Consider the following 19,743-nt stretch of genomic DNA (forward strand, 5'->3'; position numbering starts at 1 on the left):
GGATCCTGAAGTCTCAGGAAAGTTATTGCAATTTAATGAAAGATTTTGAAGATACGGCCAGAGATATGTATTAAGGGAGTAGTTCACTCAAAATGAAAATGTTATGAAAATTACTCACACTCAGTTCATGCAAGATGAAGATGAATTTGTTTCTTCATCAGAACAGATTTGGAGAAATGTAGCATTCCATCACTTGCCCACCAATAGATCCTCTGCCGTGAATGGGTGCCGTCAGAGTGAGAATTCAAACAGCTGATAAAAACATCCCATCACAAACTCATGAATCTTGAATGGTCTGAGAGTAAGTGCATTTTCTGCAAAATTTTAGTTTTGGATAAATAATTCCTTTAAAGAAATATTAATGCTTACTAAAAAAATAAATGCTGATTTCTCACTCACTTTCTCTCAAAGACACAACACTTGTGAAAAAGAAGTGCAGTTAATTCTATAAAATGTGTATGTAGTTTACTGCCGTTGACATCTTATACTGAACCTGGAATATTCCCGAAAATAAACAGATTACATTGTTATTCCACTTTGAGTTGGAAGTACATACATTTACTGAAAACACTGATTCATGCACGAATGCATAATTCAGGGGGGAAAGATCATAAAGAGCATACAATCTGGGATCCTATGGCATAATAATTAACGAACTCTGATATGAAATGGACTAATCAGCACAATTAGTATGTGAATAAGATGCAACCAGAGACAACACATTATCTGGTCCCATCCTGAGTGGAGCTGAGACTGACCTCTACCAGACCAACCAGTCGACATGGAAACCAACCCCCTCAGCTGTGCACTAATTAGAGTCATGGTGTGCAGATCAGCCACTCCCTGGCACACGCTTCCGCTCCGGAGAACACTGCTCTCCGCTCACACACCTGCTGGACTTATTAGTAAAAGCACAATATTTACTGAGTGAATATCTCATACTCATGTTCACAGCAATAAAACACCAAACACTCCAGAGAGCAAGACTGAGAGACTCGGTGGCTCTGTAAATGCAGTCATTGAATGTGTGCACAAAGTCAAATTGTTTTTTTTTACTCTCTGGAGCAAAGAACAAGCTTTCCATATATGTCCAATTAAAGAGTCATCCAAACGCTGTTCCAGAATTTTGGAACAATGCTTTATGTCCTGGACCGACTCCATCAAAAACAAATTACACCTCACAATGTGATGTATTACTCTGGCAGGCGGCTCAAGGGACAGAGAGCAGTGAACCGACAACAATCTGGTAAAGACATTTATCACACGATGGGTGACGGCGAAGAACTATTCTTTAGTCGCATAGAGTAGCATACTAATACAACACAACACATTTTACAAGTTTGTAATTGCTGGTGGGAAAGCAGATACTTTTAAGTATGTATAGCAGTATGGGTACATTTATTTCATATTTATTTATAAAAAAACAGTCGTGGAATCTTTCATATTTTGAAAACATCACAAACTTTGTGTAGTGGGCAATATTATGTCTAGACAGATGGATACATACAAAAACGTTCAGAAACAGCAAACCATCTGGCCACGTTCAACTCTTTTAAAGTGTTATGACATCAACAATTATGTCAATAACCCAACGCACAGGATTTTTGAGGTTCACACTAATATTTAATTTTGTTTTGCAAAACATGTGTCCAAATGTAGCGTCTGGCAGGCACACTGACACTGATGTATGTAATAGCTGTGGAAATCTATTAGTGCACCTGCCGTTATGTAATATGTTTCTCTCTTAATGGCTTCCCATAAAGTGCCTTTGGGAAATCCTGTGAAAGCCAGATGTAGACATACTGTACACAGCAATGTCTTGAGCAAATCTGTATCAAGACGACACTGATCCAGTGCCAGTCAGTTTAATTGAATATACTGCTGGAGACAGCAGCCATGACGCTCATATCAAGTTTGTACTACAGCCGCTTTCTGACATGTACTATAGTTCATGTCACAGCCAGGGGAGAATCGGTTTTGACGTTTGCAACCTCCATGATCTGGCTAAATGAAAATGCATTTATCATTCAGAGAGAAAATCGACAAATGAGATGATTTCAGAATCTCAGCTGTTTCTTAGACAGCCATGAGATTAAATACAGAGACCCATTAATATCACATGCACCTGCTGTATCGTTTCAGAAAGACGTCAACAACATCTCAAACTGCACTCAGATTTGCAGAGATAATCGAATTTAAGTTAAGTTAAAAACCTCAATATAGCATGAAAAAACCTCTCATTCAGTTCTTACAGGACAAAATTATCTGAGAAATTCTAACAATATTCATTTTATAGCTCTACAAAAGGAGAACGTTTTACAAGACAATACAACTTTCTTTTATGTATGTATTTGTGTGTGTATCTTACTACTTTCAAATACGTTTCTTTCTTTCTTTCTTTTTCTTTCTTTCTTTCTTTCTTTCTTTCTTTCTTTCTATCTTTCTTTCTTTCGTTCTCTCAATGTGTACTGTTTAAGCATTTGTTTCACTTTCGTCTCTATTTCTGCTGAGGAGTTTTAAGGGCAGAGATGATACTTAAAGCTGCAGTCGGTAACTTTTGACGCTCTAGCGGTTAATAAACAAAACTGCTTGCGTCTTGCGGAAGAACATCGTAGCCGGAACTACTTCTCTCTGTTTATGTCTATGAAGAATCACAAAAGGTACTGGGTTACTCCGCCGCGGTATCGCCGAAGCAATCTAAAATAGTCTGAATATAAACACTTATTATAGGTGCACCCTAGTGATTCAGGACAAGCTAAAAACACGGTTTGGAAAATGGATTCATTGTGTACTCGCTTATTATATACATTTTTATAAATTTTGAACACAAACAAAGTTTCGGACCGTAGCTCTGATTGGTTGTTTCTTATCGGGAGCGGTCAGTAACTGGGAGGAGCCAGAGGAGCTTGATTTTTTTCACAGATTATCTGTCTCATATTCTACTGTCAGGACATAATGACAGGTTTCACAAATATGTAAAAAATATATTTTTACAAAAGTTACCTACTGCAGCTTTAAATAGGACACAACAAAGAAATGCGTTTTTAAATTTCCAATTTACCTGCATTGTAAAAATTATTTTTCAAGGTGTTAATATTACTAAAATTACTGGAGTTATACTATTTCACCTTACTTTAAAGACTAAAAATGACATTTCAATGTGTTATTTGACAAAAAAAAAAAAAAAGTAAAATAATTCTTTTTTCAAAGACATTTTTTTATGTAAAGACTACAACATTTGGTACAATGTCTTTATGGAGAAGGACTGAAAAAACATGACCTATGATGTACAGTAAGTAGTAGCCAATGCTTGACAAAAGTTTTATGATTCCAAAAAGTATTTCACATTTAGTGCTTTTTGAATGCATAAGCAATGCTGTCTCTCTTAAGGAACAGTGAAACAGAACTCGCTATGATGGGACACTTGACTGTCTTCATCTCGATCTCTTCCTGCCGTTTACCAGACAGTGACATAACTGCATCTTATCTGCATCACTGCCCTGGCCAAGAGGTCCTGAGACACTAACTGAAGGAGACAGGATGCTCCTCCATGCAAATCTCACTCCACAGAGCTGCACACGTACACAACCAAGCAACACAAATACAGTTGTTCAACCTAGAAAATGATTTCATTCTGTACCGTGACAGGAATTAGTCAAATACATTTAAACATGCAAAACCAATCTCACCCCATTTCACTGCACTATACACTAAACGGCTTTTCTACATTTTATTTTAATGGCATTATTGATGATGAATTCATTTTAAAAGCATGCTTTGTAGTCTTACATCGAACTCAAACAAAGATCCTTCCTTTACTTTAGACAATCTTTTTTTGTCATAGGCCCTGGAGCGACAACAAAACTACTTTTGCGTATTCAAATCATTCTCTGCAATGATTACCCATGAATAATTAGCATGTGAAAGCTGTTTAGCATACTGAACTAGAGTGACATGCACTACGTGCTCGAGTCTCCTGATACTGCTGAACCCGCTCGCAAGATGCATCATCATTTGTTTTTATGAACCTTGCTGCACGGTCTCCACGGGCAAAGCTAATTCAATGAAGCATCAGGTCATTAGCAAAGAGCAGAATAGCACGCTTATCTTAGTAAAAACTCATTACAGACCATACCACCATCTCTGTGCAATATGTCGACATCGTTTCCATTTAAAAAGGGTAATTTGACAGATAGAGATGTATGAAATGATTGCATTTTGCAGGTGGTTTGCAATTGTTTGCTGTCATTGGTAATGAAAACAATAGTTTCATGCTCCTCTTACTAATCTGTGTCCCCCGGTAAACGCCTCATATATTACACCTCACTGATACCAGCACAGGTTTATGAAATGCAGATAAGCTTTTTGTGAAAGTGGGGATGTTTAAAGATGATTAACAGCCTAATTAATCATGTGTGGACAAGACATCCTACATGCTCGCTGAATGCTTAGTGCCAGTGCAACACTTGCGTTTGACAGGCTAGTGTGAGACATCTGAATATTTTATATATCAGAAACAGAAGTGCTTCCAGAGCTCACACAGGAATAATAATAATAATAACAAAAGAGTTAGATTGTGAACAAATGACATAAATGTTGTTGTTTGTGTTCTGCGCTTCTATTCTGTGGCTGTACAAGCAGCAGGTGTGATTACAGATTTCATCGGCCTTGCATTTGGCTTCTGTGTTTGATTCTTATTGATTTCAGACCCATGACAAGTAGACATCTGTCATCACAAATGACCCGGCTGGGGGTTTGGGTGATATGAGCAACACGCTCCATTAGATATGAGATGGCAAAAGCAATTCACTGAATGATAACATCAGCTGCTCGAAAGGGTTGTCAAAACGATGCAAATACACAGTAAAAAAAAAGGATGTTCTGCAGCATGTTTTATAGGAAAATACTATTTTAGTCGTTCTGCTTCAAAATATCACATCCGAGGCGGTGTGTTGCTGCCATTTCTTTGTCATTATCTGAGAAATTCACCAGCAATTTCTGAGTGAAAGTAGTTTCAAAGCAAATCTCGCACCATTTTTTTCTTCTTTTTTTTTTGTGTATGATACAAGAAAGCAGAACAAGATTTCACTTGATGACTTCTCGTTTTCTGTTATTTGATCATTTCAGGGAAACAGATGTGTTTGGAAAAAAAGCTTTGCTGGCTGCTCATTGGCAGGTCAAAGGAAATGAATTTATGTTTCAAGGATGTGTATATCACTGTGGCATTACCTTTTTGAGAGTACTACTTTTAAGTTACTAATATGCATCATTTTGGGATGTATGTTTTGAAAGCGTTACCTCCCAGAGATATCTTTTTTACTTTTTCTGAGACTGTATAGCTTCTTTTATATATAATGCGTTTATTATTTCATTAAAATGTTGGAATATAAATCTCAAAAGCAACGAGGGTAGCTAGATGTTGGTTTGTTTTCTTATAATCCATCACAATCTCTATAAAGCATTAACCAGCGTACCTGATGTAAGTGTGTTCATTCAATATGAGTGAAAAGTTATATCCAGAATGTGAGGTTTTCATGTTTAGATGGAGTACTTCAGACCTACTGATGGTGCTGCAGACATAAGAGGCTGAAAAACATCTTTCTTGTCCTGAGATGAGCTAAGAATAGAGCTCTAGCGTCCTCTGCTGGTCGTGAGAGATGAAAGGTGTGTACAAAGTAGTATATAAGTTAATATATAGGTTTTTATGTTAATATAATTTGAAAACCACAATCAGTGAGCTCCACTTAATAGCCCATGTGAAAGGCTATTCATCTTATTTTTCATTGGTGAAATAATATATGAGAGTAGAATAGTGCAGTAAACATTAAAACTAACTGTGATACAGCTGAATTTATAGCTAAAATGATAATATATAATATGCCTATAATCCAAGATGGGATTAGGCCTACATAATCAGATTACAAAAATTAAGAACTTGTGTTTAGATTACATTACATTTTAATATGCTCATAATCAGATTACAGTTACTTATTCATGGATTGCATGCTTACATATTATACATATACAAAGGCTGTAAATTATTCATAATTTATTGATTCCTAATTCTTCTTTTTCCTCTTTTAAATGTTCCTTTCTGAAAGAAAGAAACAAACAAACAAAGAAAGAAATAAAGAAAGAAAGTACATATTTCAATAAATATTTATTCTTTCTCTTTACTTTTTATATCAATATGGTACTTTTAATGGTAAATTGAAAACAAGTTTCATTAGATAATCTTAAAGTAATCTAAAAAGTACTCTGAATACATTAGTTAAAATGACTAAAATTATTAATAACAGATTGCGTTAAGTTACTAACTATAATTTTAACCGACTACAATATGTAAGTAATCTACACTCTTTATATTATCATAACATAACAAAATATAATATAATATATTATAATACCAGTAAGTAACTGTTTAATTATGACCTGCAGCGAAGCAGCGCTCAGTGCTTTTCATTTGACAGCAGCTGCTGATGTCATTTGTTTTGCTCTGTACCGGAAGCGCTGCTGTGACGTCACGGTGAAAACTCAGCTGGGCGATCAGAAAACAAACATACTGAAACATCTTCGTCACAATCATCACAGTTATCAAAGAGTGGCCGTTGACGTCTGACTGCAACGGGCTTCTTTAAACCGTCCGATTTTTTCCGGTAGGTGTTGCAGATATGACACTACCTCGTGCACTCATAACTCATAACATTTACTGTAGACTGCTGTAAGTTTATATAACGACCACACACTGCTGTCAGCTGAATACATCTCACCGTTTTATTCGCATCATTTTTATTATCGTACTGTTTGTTTGCACTTTCTGCTAATATCCTTTTCATTGGAGGAACAAACATAGGCCACTACAGCTAAATGATGTTAACATTATGTACGGATATAAAATTAAAAGAATGTTGTCAATCATAGTTTTCTGCTTATTTTAAGTACAAACTTAACATTGCCCTTAAAATTGTATAGTTTTTTTATTTGTTCTTATTTATATTAATTGACATATCATTATGGCCTAGTTCTTGTTTTTCTGTGGTTATAAAATGTGACAGGCAGGACTTTGTTTCCTGTAAATCAAACCATGTCTTCATCCTGTTGTCATTATTGTATATGATATATGCTTGTCATTGTTTACTTTCCGTGATGATTAATATCAGTTGATGACTCACACAGGGTGGGGAAAGCTGTCTTGGGTTTGTGTGTATTTACTAATTTGTGTCCCTGTGCTTTCATTTAGCAGCAGTGTGGAACGTCGCACAAAAATGTGAGCAGGTTCACTTTCTGTTTGCATTTTTATATCAAGATGGCTGATGATTTGGTCTCGTGCGCGGCTGCAGGAGCCGTTCACTGCGCCCAGCCCTGTGCCAAGCAGAAGTACCGCAGTCATGCCCACTCACAGGGCCTGTTAGACGGGCTCCTGATGCTGCGACAAGGAGGGATCCTGTTTGATGTGGTGCTCTTGGTGGAAGGAAAGGCCATTCAGGCTCACCGAATTCTCCTGGCGGCCTCCTGTGACTACTTCAGGCATGTCTGACACTCCTGAAACGATTAGGCATGACAACATTTTTTTAATGTTTTAAAAGAAGTCTCTAATATTTAATCAAAAATACAGTAAGAACAGTTATTATGGGGAATTAGTATTTCAAATATTTGGTATTGTAATGTATTTTAAATTGTTGTTTATTCCTGTGTCTGAAAGCTGAATGTTCGGCATCATTAAATCCAGTGTCAGAAATTATTATAGTATGCAGATTAGCTGTTTGAGTAGCATTTCTTATTATTATTAATAATATATTAATATATAAATTTATATATAAAATATTAATTTTTGATTAGCACGATTTGATGAATATAAAGTTCAAAAGAACACATTTATTTAAAAATAATATTTTATTATTTTAGTTTTTACTATCACTTATGATCAATTTAATGCACCTCTGCTGAATAAAGGGAGTAGTTTCTTCAAATAATAAAAGCTTACTGACTTCAAAATTGTTAATGTTGGCATATATATGTAAATGAAAGTGTATATGTTAAGTACCTTTTTTAAAATATAGCACTGTTGTCACTCATTTCACTTTCACAGAGAATGCACACAATAATTAAGTTACTAAACATGTCAGTGATGAATAACCACTTTGTGTCCCCATTTAAATGTGTAATGTGCAACATACAGTATATATATACGTATGTATATATGTGTGTGTGTGTGTTTATTTAAAAAATTCAGATTTAGACACATTTCAAATTGAAAAACAAATTCAAGTTTAGATTATTTATTATTTCATATATGTATATGTATATATGTATGTATGTATGTATGTATGTGTGATAAATATATATATATATATATATATATATAAATTATATATAGAAAAAAGCTGCTCATTATAGAAGACATGTATTCAAGTCATGTTATGTGTAAATTTGTGGATAAATTAATAACTAATTAATACTAATGACCTTTGTATCACCAATGTGTTCTGAGAAGAGTAAATGTAAAGAAAAATGTAAAACAATTGAAGCTGACTCTCTAACACAAAGCACATTGTTTGTGAAAGTGATTTATTAAATCTGGATATCAAAAGATTGAGCTACATGATTATTGTTCCCCTGTACAGTCCTTCTTTTCTCTTTGTTTAGGGGGATGTTTGCCGGCGGTCTGCGGGAGATGCAGCAAACTGAGATCCCCGTCCGTGGAGTCACATACACAGCGATGACCAAACTGCTGGACTTCATCTACACGTCTGAGCTGGAGCTGGACCTGGACACGGTACAGGAAGTGCTGTGTGCGGCCACTCTGCTGCAGGTCCAAGATGTGATCGGCTTCTGCTGCGACTTCCTGTTCGCCTGGCTGGATGATGACAACATCTTGGAGGTGGAAATGCTAGCCGACATCTATGGCCTCAACCAGCTTGGGGAAAAAATTCGCTCATATCTGCTCAAGAACATCCAGACCTTCTCACGCACGCCGGTGTACCGAAAGCTTCCTCCGGAAAAGATCCTGAGTGTCCTTTCCAGCAACGATCTGGAGGTGAACTCGGAGAACGAGGTGTTTGAAGCAGCCCTGCACTACCATTACACTCCTGAACAGGTGGAGAAGGATGAGGTTTGCTTACAGGTGATCATCCCGAGTTCAGAAATATCAATTAAACCTTTCCCACATTTAACAATGACGATTTTTCTAATTATAAGTACTACTTTATGTATCATTGTTGTTTTAATATTTTTGAGATACTATTGTAGTTTTTATTAATATTTTGAATCAGTTTTCATTTTTAATTTTAGTCATTTTGTTGTATTTTTGTAGTTTTTTTTTCCGATAAATTTAAATAAATTAAAAAAAAAATATTTAAATAAATTCACAATTAGATTTAGATTTGGTATGAAGTGTTTTTGTATGCCGTGCCGTAAAAAGGGTTTTGCCCTTTTTCCCTTAATAAGTTAAATCATTATTTCAAAACTGCATTTTGTATTTGCTTGCATGATCTCTGTTTAATAAAAAATAAAATTGATGGTCTGAATGTGTTAGGTGTGACGTATGCAGAAAAAACAAAAAAAAACAAAAAAAACAAAGGCAAAAACCTTTTCACGGCACTGTATGTGTGTGTGTGTGTGTGTGTGTTTATATCACCTTTTTATACTTTAAGATAAGAAAACCAGTCAAATGTTTTGGTTGTAATGACAAAAAATTTAAATGTAGTATTTTACTTATAATCTTTAAATAAGTGCAAAAATATGTTCAAATGATACATTTAAAGGTACAATTTGTAAGATATTTGCAGTAAAATTTCCAAAAACCACTAGGCTAGTGTTATATGTTTTGTCCAGCTGATTATTAACAATATCTCTAATGTTTTCAACTACTTGTAAATCATGAGAAAATTCCCATTCTAAACAGTGACATGGGGCAGTGTAGTCACCTGTCAATGACGTTAGTTACCCTGTGTCATCGCCTTTACTGACGTAGAAACCACATGACAACAGTGTCGTGGACAAATGCGGAAGTAGCTTCGTAACAAACTTCAACTAGAAAGAGATGCCGATCTCGCTTGTGTTTTACTCGACAGGTGAGTTGTATTGATTCGTATCTTTACAGAAAACATATGCTATTATAACGATCAACAAGATTAGTATTATGGGGCATACACGCCAAACGCGAGGCATCACGCCTCTAGACCCGAGCGAGGATGCATCTGATCCATAGTCTGACCGCGTCTTTGCATTGACTTTGTATGTAATCTACTCACAAATCGTTGAACTCGCGTTAAATCCATGATTTATCTTTCCGTCTGATTGATGGCCGTCAGCGGTTGGGTAGAAGACAACAAATCCCATCATTCCACGCTCCTTCTTAGCATCATCAAACCACGCGATTGTTATTGTTTTGATAGTGCGCCCTCTAGTGGCAGGTCCTACAACCTGTACCTTTAATGTCCAAAAACTTTACATAAAAACATTTATCTTCTTTTCCCACAAAATAGTTATTTTCTGTGGCTGATTTAATGAAGCACCTACAGATGTAACAGAAAACATCTGGCTAATGTTTGCATTTTTTTCTATCACTGTCCATAATTGTAACCATAAATTGCATAAATTGTTGTCATCTAAAAAATAGCGAATTGAGAATTGAACATAGTGTGTAACCAGCTCAGAGGAAGATATGAATCGTGTCTTGGTGGCATTTTTCCAGTGATTTAGGGATAAAAGAAGATATTTTGTGAGAGAATGTGGCATGCTAGAGCAAAACCTGCACTTTTCTAATCTGTGCCCAAAATGAGCAAGAAACAAGCATTAGTCCGTCGTTTTGGATGTAATTAGTGTTATCTATGACAAATCAACTTTTCCTTCAGGATCCGTTGCAGATGTTGGAAGCAGTGCGCTTCTGTCTGATGGAGAAGCACGTGTTGCAGCGCTTACACAGCCGGATAAAGCAGTGTCCGCTGCGGGACTCGGTGGCCGCTGCTCTGCGTTACCACAGTCAGGAGCTGTGGCAGCCGGTGATGCAAACCCCACTCACTCAGCCTCGCTGCAGCTCCCAGTGCATTGTGGGATTCGGCGGCATGTATTCATCCAGCACACTGGTGGACAATGAGGAGCGCTTCCAGGTGTTCCACCCCTCCTGGGGCGAGTGGCGTAGTCTGGCTGCAGATCGCGCCTCTCGCATGTCCAACATGGGCATCGCCGTACTCAATAACTTTGTGTACTTGATCGGTGGAGACAAGAACACCAGCAGCTTCCGTGCTGAAGCTCGATGCTGGAGGTAAGTGATGCTGAATAGTGATGCTTACATGTTACATTCATGTTACATACTGATCTTGGCGGAACCTTTTTTTTTTTTTTTATGTTAATCCCGTTTTGAAAACAAACTCTTCATAAACACACACATATCAGTAATTTTTTATGTTTTTAAAAGAAGTCATTTATTTGATTGAAAAATACAGTTAAAACTTAAATATTGTGCAATAAATTTTATTAAAAACTATTTTAGATATTTAAAAATGTAATTTATTTCTTTGATGCAAAGCTGAGTTTTAAAGCATCATTTCAGGATCATCTTCAGTGTCAGATGTGATGATTTACTGCTTAAGCAGGAAATGTTTCTTATTATTACAGTGTGAGGTTTTACATTTTATAGAGCAGAGCTTTGACTTTAGATCCACCCATATGGCCTTATGTTTAGGATTATTGGATTTGTATTATACCCAAATCAGAGACCAGTATAATCAGATAAATGCTGATTGGATTATTAGAACCTTAAATCAGTTTAATTGCAAGAGCACTCAGAGTTTGAATCCATTTCTAAGTTTATCAAATGAAATAAAACTCAAAGATTTAGTATTCACAGAAACAATAACAAAAAGAATCCCTTATAAACAAAAATAAATTAAGATGCACATCATCCGTAATATTATAAACTATGGGCTAAAAGTTAAGAAACAGTCTAGAAACTTTTCCAAATCTGGACCTGTTGTTTGCACATTATATTGCACATATTCTAAATTATATATCATAACTTTTTTTTACTTTAGTCATTTAGCAGCTGTTTTATTCATTAAATGCACAAGCGCCGAAGATACGCACAATATCGCAATCCAGTGATCCAAAAGTAAATCGGGAAGTGAAAGAGAGAACAGGAAAAGATTTTCTATAAGGAAGTCCCTTCGATTGTTGCTTTAATTGCATTATAGTAATAACTATAATGTAGTGTTTTGTGTAACTTTGCCACCAAAAATTTGTTCATCACTATCATTCTTTTCAAATATTTATATCGATTCGCTGTGGAACGCAGGTCTCCTGATCAGTGTTGTTACTGTTCACAAACTAAAAGCAACATAATATCATGTTTGTTACTCTGAAGGCTGAAATAAAATAGAAATATTTGAATAAACACTTGAATTAGAAATGTTGCATTGGCGAGAATGTTGCAAGTGAAAATTAAGTAGACATACTAAAATTACTAAAATTGTGTATAAATAATACTAAAATACCACTGATCTTGATATGGTTACTACCAAAATTGAAGTTTTTCAATAATAATATTGCTAAAAACAAGCCAGAAAATTAAACAAATGATATACAACAATATTTGCATTCTAAGTTTTTTTAATTCCATTGTCTTCTCATCAAGGTACGATCCCCGCCACAACACCTGGTGTACTATCGAGCCTTTACGGCAGCAGCACGCCGATCATTGTGTCTGTGTGGTTGATAAATATATCTACGCCATTGGAGGACGAGACTACACCAATGAACTGGACTGTGTGGAGCGCTACAACCCACAAACCAACATCTGGGAATATGTGGCGCCGCTGAAACGAGAGGTGGACTGTCATCAGTTAACCATTATAGACTTTCACACTGAAATTGAAATCCTCTGAAATTGAAATAGATTTTAATATTGAGGATATAATACATTTTCAAGTTGTCATAATATGTCACAGTGTTTCCATTTTTACTGTATTTTTGATCAAATAAATCAATTTTTGTTGAGCAGAAGAAATATCAATCATTCCAAACTTTAGGCCAGTAGTGTAGTTTGGTAACTGTATTTACAACTGCAACTACCACAAGAATGTGGCACAAGTCTTTACAAGTCTTTACACTCTGACATGCCTGTGTCTGCAGGTATATGCCCACGCTGGAGCAGTGATTGATGGGAAGATCTACATAGCATGTGGCCGGCGGGGAATGGCTTATCTGAAGGAGAGCTACTGTTACGATCCCAGCGGCAATCACTGGAGCTTGTGTGCCGATGGCCCGGTGGAGCGCGCCTGGCACGGCATGGCAGCACATAACGGCCGCGCTTATGTCATTGGAGGCAGCAACGATGGTTGCGGTTACCGGCGAGACGTCCTCAAGGTACTGCACTTCTGAAATACATCCCCCTCTGTGACACCAGTTATAGCATAGTGTAAATATTGTGTCCAAAGCAAGACTATTGGGCTCTTCCTGCCTAGACAGCATCATCAGCTTCGCTCCTGAAGTGAAGACTATTTCAAAAGCCAACATGTGTCAAGATCCACAAGCCTTTCAAAATAACTGACAATTTACCATTTGTGACAAGATACTGTTAGTTCAGTCAGTGTGTTGCATTAGCCAAAAATACATTGTATGGGTCAAAATTATAGATTTTTCTTTTATGCATAAAATAATTAGGATATTAAGTAAAGATCATGTTCCATGAAGATATTTTGTACATTTCCTACCGTAAATATATCACAACTTGGATTAGTAATATGCATTGCTAAGGACTGCGTTTGGACCGTTTTAATGGTCATATTCTAAATATGTTTTGCACCCTCAGATTTCAACATTTTAAATAAGTTGTATCTAGTTGTATATTTTATCTACTGATTTTTTTTTTTTCATTTTAAATACAGCAATTGGTGAAATTATTTAAGTTTCAGTAATTTTTGAACATTTCCAGCACAATACCGATAACTGTGATCATTTAGGTCACTATAATTGTGATGAGAAATTTTCATACCTTTACATCCCTACTCATATGTATTCAATAAGTATGCAAAATAAGTAATTACTTTTACTTGATGTTACACCATACGACATAAAAAATTTTCAATTGAAACTTTTCTTGATTTTTCAAAACCATGTGAAACCATGAATACAAACAGTACATTTCAAAAAAAAAAAATGGCAAATGTTTTAAAGTAGATTTCTTTTTTTAAACTGGCACACTCTTATCTTCACTGACCTATATCTGTTTAGTTATTTGATATGTTATTTAATATACTACCAATGTATATATATACAGGTGCTGGTCAGATTATTAGAATATCATCAAAAATTTTATTTATTTCACTAATTCCATTCAAAAAGTGAAACTTGTATATTATATTCATTTATTACACACAGACTGATATATTTCAAATGTTTATTTCTTTTAATTTTGATTATTATAACTGACAACTAACAAAAATCCCAAATTCAGTATCTCAGAAAATTAGAATATTACTAAAGACCAATACAAAGAAAGGATTTATAGAAATCTTGGCCAACTGAAAAGTATGAACATGAAAAGTATGAGCTTGTACAGCACTAAATACTTAGTTGGGGCTCCTTTTCCCTGAATTACTGCAGCAATGCGGCGTGGCATGGAGTCGATCAGTCTGTGGCACTGCTCAGGTGTTATGAGAGCCCAGGTTACTCTGATAGTGGCCTTCAGCTCTTCTGCATTCTTGGGTCTGGCATATCGCATCTTCCTCTTCCCAATACCCCATAAATATTCTATGGGATTAAGGTCAGGTGAGTTCGCTGGCCAATTAAGAACAGGGATACAATGGTCCTTGAACCAGGTACTGGTAGCTTTGGCACGGTGTGCTGCGGCAGAGTCCTGTAGGAAAATGAAATCTACATCTCCATAGAGTTGATCTGCAGCAGGAAGCATGAAGTGCTCTAAAACGTCCTGCTATACGGCTGTGTTTACCTTGGACCTCAGAAAACACAGTGGACCAAAACCAGCAGATAATATGGCACCGCAAACCATCATTGACTGTGGAAACTTTACACTGGACATCAAGCAACGTGGATTGTGTGCCTCTCCTCTCTTCCTCCAGATTCTGGGACCCTGATTTCCAAAGAAAATGCTAAATTTACTTTCATCAGTGAACATAACTTTGGACCACTAAGCAGCAGTCCAGTCCTTTTTGTCTGAGAGACACTGTCTGTTGTTCAAGAGTGGCTTGACACAAGGAATGCGACAGCTAATTTAATTTAAAAATAATCTAATATTATTAATATTATATTAATATTATTGAATATAATAATCTAATCTATTATTTTTAATCTAAAAATAATTTGTATTTTAATTTGTATTTAATTTGTATTTGGAATGCGACAGCTGAAAACCATGTCTTGCAAACATCTGTGTGTAGTGGTTCTTGAAGCACTGACTCCAGCTGCAGTCCACTCTTTGTGAATCTCCCCCACATTTCTGAATGGGTTTTGTTTCACTATCCTCTCCAGGGTGCGGTTATCCCTATTGCTTGTATACATTTTTTCTACCACATCTTTTCCTTCCTTCGCCTCTCTTAATGTGCTTGGACACAGAGCTCTGTGAACAGCCAGCCTCTTTTGCAATGACCTTTTTGTGTCTTGCCCTCCTTGTGCAAGGTGTCAATGGTCGTCTTTCAGACAACTGTCAAGTCAGCAGTCTTCCCCATGATTGTGTAGGCTACAGAACTAGAGTAGCCGCATTTCCACTGTCGGGCCAGTGCGAACCAGGGCTTAAAGCGGGCCGGGTGGGGCTCATAGCCCCGGGCCAGTAGCACCGAGGCCAGAATAGCGCAGGGTTTCCACAGTCAGGGCTTGAAGCTCCGGTGCGCGTCACTAAACACGCCCTTTACATGCCTCTCAGAACAACGTCATGCAACCTCAAAATTTCACCATCAAAGAGAAGTTATCAGAAAACTAAGAAATAAGTCACTGGAACACGTGCAATCACAAAACAAACATGATCAAAGCGGCCGTTTGTTTGCATGCTTTGTTATATATTCAAATTCAAAAGCATCGATGTTTTAACTATACAATAAGTGATGCATTGATCATATTGATTTAATTTATCAAAATTAATCAAAATGAATCACACATAAATACACTTATTTCTATTTTATTTATTTATTTTTAACGCTCGTGAAAATAGCTTGCTTATTAAGTCGAGTCTGTTTCTGTTTATTAGCCACAGCCGTCATATTTAGAATGAATGATAATATCTCTATTTTTATAAAAGCTCCTGAACAAAAAACATTATTAGGCTATTCTTTTATGAAAAATTCACGAGACGAGGCTTGTGACTGATAATATAAGTTACTTAATAAATACACGATTGTGATAGAGAATAAGCTGACGTCTGATTTCTTCAAGGGGTCATATTTTACCATGTTTACTACATGTTTAGCGTGCATATCTTTTTCATCACTTATAAATATTTCTCCCTTGTATAGTGATTATAATCCACATTGGATCAAGTTATTTCAAACACTCGCTGCTGCCTGAAAGAGAGTTTTGAGATTGATTTATTTAAAAAAGTGTTTAATGCTGGTGTTATAGCTGTTATCTTTCTGAAATGATCCTCAGCTCAGACTCTCTATTTTTATAAAAGCTCCCAAACAAAAATCATTACATTACATCATTACATTTACATGGTAAATATATATAAGCTGTTATCTTTCTGAAATGATCCGCGCTGACGCTCTCCAGACACGGAGAAACTCCGCCTTTGTTCATAACCCCTCCTCTAGCCCCAGCTGGCCCGCTTTGGCCCAAGGTTGTCGTCAGGCCAAAAAACCCTGGCCGTTGGCCCCGAGGAAGCCCCGGCGAGGCACAATCAAGTCCCGGAAGTGACAGTGGAAACGCGACTGGCCCTGACACGCACTAGCACACCCGGTCTTAGCTCGATAGTGGAAACACGGCTAGTGAGAGGCCATTTAAAGGCCTTTGCATGTGTTTTGAGTTAATTAGCTGATTAAAGTGTGGCACCAGGTGTCTTCAATATTGAATCTTTTCACAATATAAAAATTTCCTGAGATACTGAATTTGACTGCATTTATTTGATCAAAAATGCAATAAATACTGTAAAATTGTTAAAATTTTTCTATTTTAATATATTTTAAAATGTAATTGAAATTAGAGCTGTCGGGACCCGACGGCTTCGGTCGGGTTCGGGCTTAATTTCTATCATCTTACGCGGGTTCGGGCCGGGCTCGGGCTTGCGCTCCGGTTTGCGAGGTAAACGAGCGGTTTCGATTAGAGCGAGAAAGATGCGAAAATGAGTGCTGAGCAGGTGTAACGGAGGCTTGTCTCTAGTGATTACATTTTGGTTGCACCAGCAACTAAAGCAAACTCTGAGGTGTGGAAAAGTTTTGACCATGTTTATAATGAGAATAATGAGTGAATAATGACGCACCATCAGTGAGCGCAGGAACGCGCTGAAGACATCTACAGTGGATTCAATTATTTTCCTCCACAAAAACATGTAGACCTAGTCTAATCTCTGTGAGTAAATGTTTTTTAAATGATAACTAAATATTAATTGAGTCTTAAATGCATAATGTTGACAGAGTATTCACGCTAATGTTGGCATTATTCTTTTATTAAATAAAGCAAATCCGGCGGAGCCTTTATCTTAATTTCGTTATTGCCAAATACCCATCTTAATTTAAAATTTATCTTAATTAAATTTTTTTAAATGACTCGTTTTTATTGGTGCGTTGGTGTATTTATAGGTTAAATGAGCCTATGTCTAGAATGCTGAGATGTTACGATGTGACACAGGACTTATTTTATTTCTTTATTCCAACTTCCAAGTGGTCTAGTCTATGTTAGTTATGAGTAAATTATGTTAAAACATGAATAAATTACTCATTGTTGACAAAAGGCAAAAGAGCTGTGTGCGTGCGCACATTTGAATAATGTCGGGCTGTAAACGGGTTCGGGCTTTAAAAAAGCTGTCAATCAAAATGTACTTGTCGGGCTCGGGCCGAACCCTGTCGGGCTCGGGTCCTGTCGGGCCTAACTTTTAAGGCCCGATTACAGCTCTAATTAAAATATTAGTTACATTTTATATATGTCTTTACTGTCAAATCTGACCACTTTAATGTGTCCTTGCTGAATAAAAGTATTAATATATACATTTTCATCTTACTGACCTCAAAATGTATTCACAGTAGTGAAATACATTAATAAAAATCATAATAATAATAATTAAATTCTACCTTTTCTTGAAAATATAAACTACGTTTCTAAGAATTCTGAGAACCTTACTAAATTCTAAAATATTTTTTACTTTTTTTGTGGATTTCTTATTGACTTAAAAAGTACCGATAAGGAAAAAGCCAGTATAATTACATTTTTACACTTATTAGAGTTTTGGAATCATATGCTCCATGTGAGGTTGGATCATTCTTTGTGTGGCCCTATTAAGATTGTTGCTATGAAGTTGAAAACATGCTGCCTTTAAAGACAGCTGTCTAAATCGAGCGTAGACAACTAAGCAGCTCACCATGTTTTGATCCATAGCCGGCGACTGAACTGAAGGTCTGTGTGTCTCTGTAGGTGGCGTGCTATAACCCAATAGCAGATGTGTGGTCTGTGGTGAGCCCGCTGCCTGCTGGACACGGAGAGCCAGGTGTGGCCGTCCTGGATGGGTGCATCTACATCCTGGGGGGAAGATCACATGATAAGGGCAGTCGAATGAAGTACGTTCACATATATAAGGTGGAAGAGGACCGATGGGAGAGCGGGACATCCCTCGAGGACCGTGTATCTGGGCTTTCAGCATGTGTCCTGCTTTTGCCACAAGCAGCCATGGCTCAGGCACGCAGCTGGGAGCAAAGGGCTAAAGCATCATGGGAGGAGGTGGACTGGGATGACTCGGACAACTCAAGCGAGGACTGAAGGTGTTAGCGCTGCTCAGGTGGGGCATAAAATTGCAAAAATGGGGAAATTGTCCTTTATTAAATTGAGCACTTGTACGAAAATCCATAATTCTTTACTAGATTGAGTTTAGGGAGCGTCCCTGTTGTGCCTGTCTGTAAGTAACTGAAGGTAAGTTGGAAGTGTTCTGGTTTAGATCATGTCCAAATCACACCCTTTTGTGCTTGTGGGTTAATTTTACTGACTCTTTTAAGTCGTTGTGCCATTTTATATTGTTTTGTGTCCAAAACTTCATTCAGAACTATGAGAAACTGTTGTTGACGCTTACACTGTACATGCACTTTACAAATACAGTTTGATTTTGTTTATAATGATGGTGCCTTTATTTTACAGATGTGTTTTGGTAAGTCCAATGCTTTTTTATTAATAGATTTGAATTAAGTGCAATAACAGTTTTCAGAAGAGTAGAGGAAAGGGGAAGGGAAGTGGTAAACAGGATGCTCTAGTGCAGGGGTTGGCAACCTTACACACATGTACTATTAGCGGAGGAAATATTGGCACAAATGTGTGATTTGTACAGGAATATTGTGAAATATTATTACAATTTAAAAGAGCTGTTTTCTTTTTGAATATATTTTTGAATTTCATTTTTACCTCTGTGATCAATGCTTTATTTTCAGCATCATTACTACAGTCTTCAGGGTCACATGATCCTTCAGAAATAATTATAATATGCAAATTTTCTGCTAAAGAAACATTTATTGTTATTATCACTGTTGAAACAGTTGTGCTGGTTCATATAAAAAAAAATGTGATGCAGTGCCATTTGAAAGTTTGGGATAAATA

The 19,743-nt window shown here is 36.6% G+C and overlaps 1 protein-coding gene across 5 annotated transcripts; it reads left to right on the forward strand.

Annotated features, from left to right (window-relative positions):
* Window positions 1-6,482: 6,482 nt before the first annotated feature.
* klhl22 (kelch-like family member 22) lies at window positions 6,483-19,268 on the forward strand. 5 transcript variants are annotated; one of them, XM_026269680.1, is made up of 7 exons: window positions 6,483-6,656; window positions 7,241-7,527; window positions 8,647-9,124; window positions 10,857-11,266; window positions 12,635-12,827; window positions 13,132-13,365; window positions 18,577-18,918. In XM_026269680.1, the coding sequence occupies exons 2-7, from the start codon at window positions 7,307-7,309 to the stop codon at window positions 18,916-18,918; spliced, it is 1,878 nt and encodes a 625-aa protein (XP_026125465.1). In that variant the 5' UTR covers window positions 6,483-6,656; window positions 7,241-7,306. The 5 variants fall into 5 exon arrangements, with proteins under 5 accessions (XP_026125465.1, XP_026125467.1, XP_026125468.1 ...); XM_026269682.1 differs by having other exon boundaries at window positions 7,244-7,527; XM_026269683.1 differs by lacking the exon at window positions 6,483-6,656 and having other exon boundaries at window positions 7,307-7,527; window positions 18,577-19,268.
* Window positions 19,269-19,743: the final 475 nt, after the last annotated feature.

Source organism: Carassius auratus, chromosome 8, assembly GCF_003368295.1.
Source record: "Carassius auratus strain Wakin chromosome 8, ASM336829v1, whole genome shotgun sequence".
In the NCBI taxonomy this organism is placed as follows: Eukaryota; Metazoa; Chordata; class Actinopteri; order Cypriniformes; family Cyprinidae; genus Carassius; species Carassius auratus.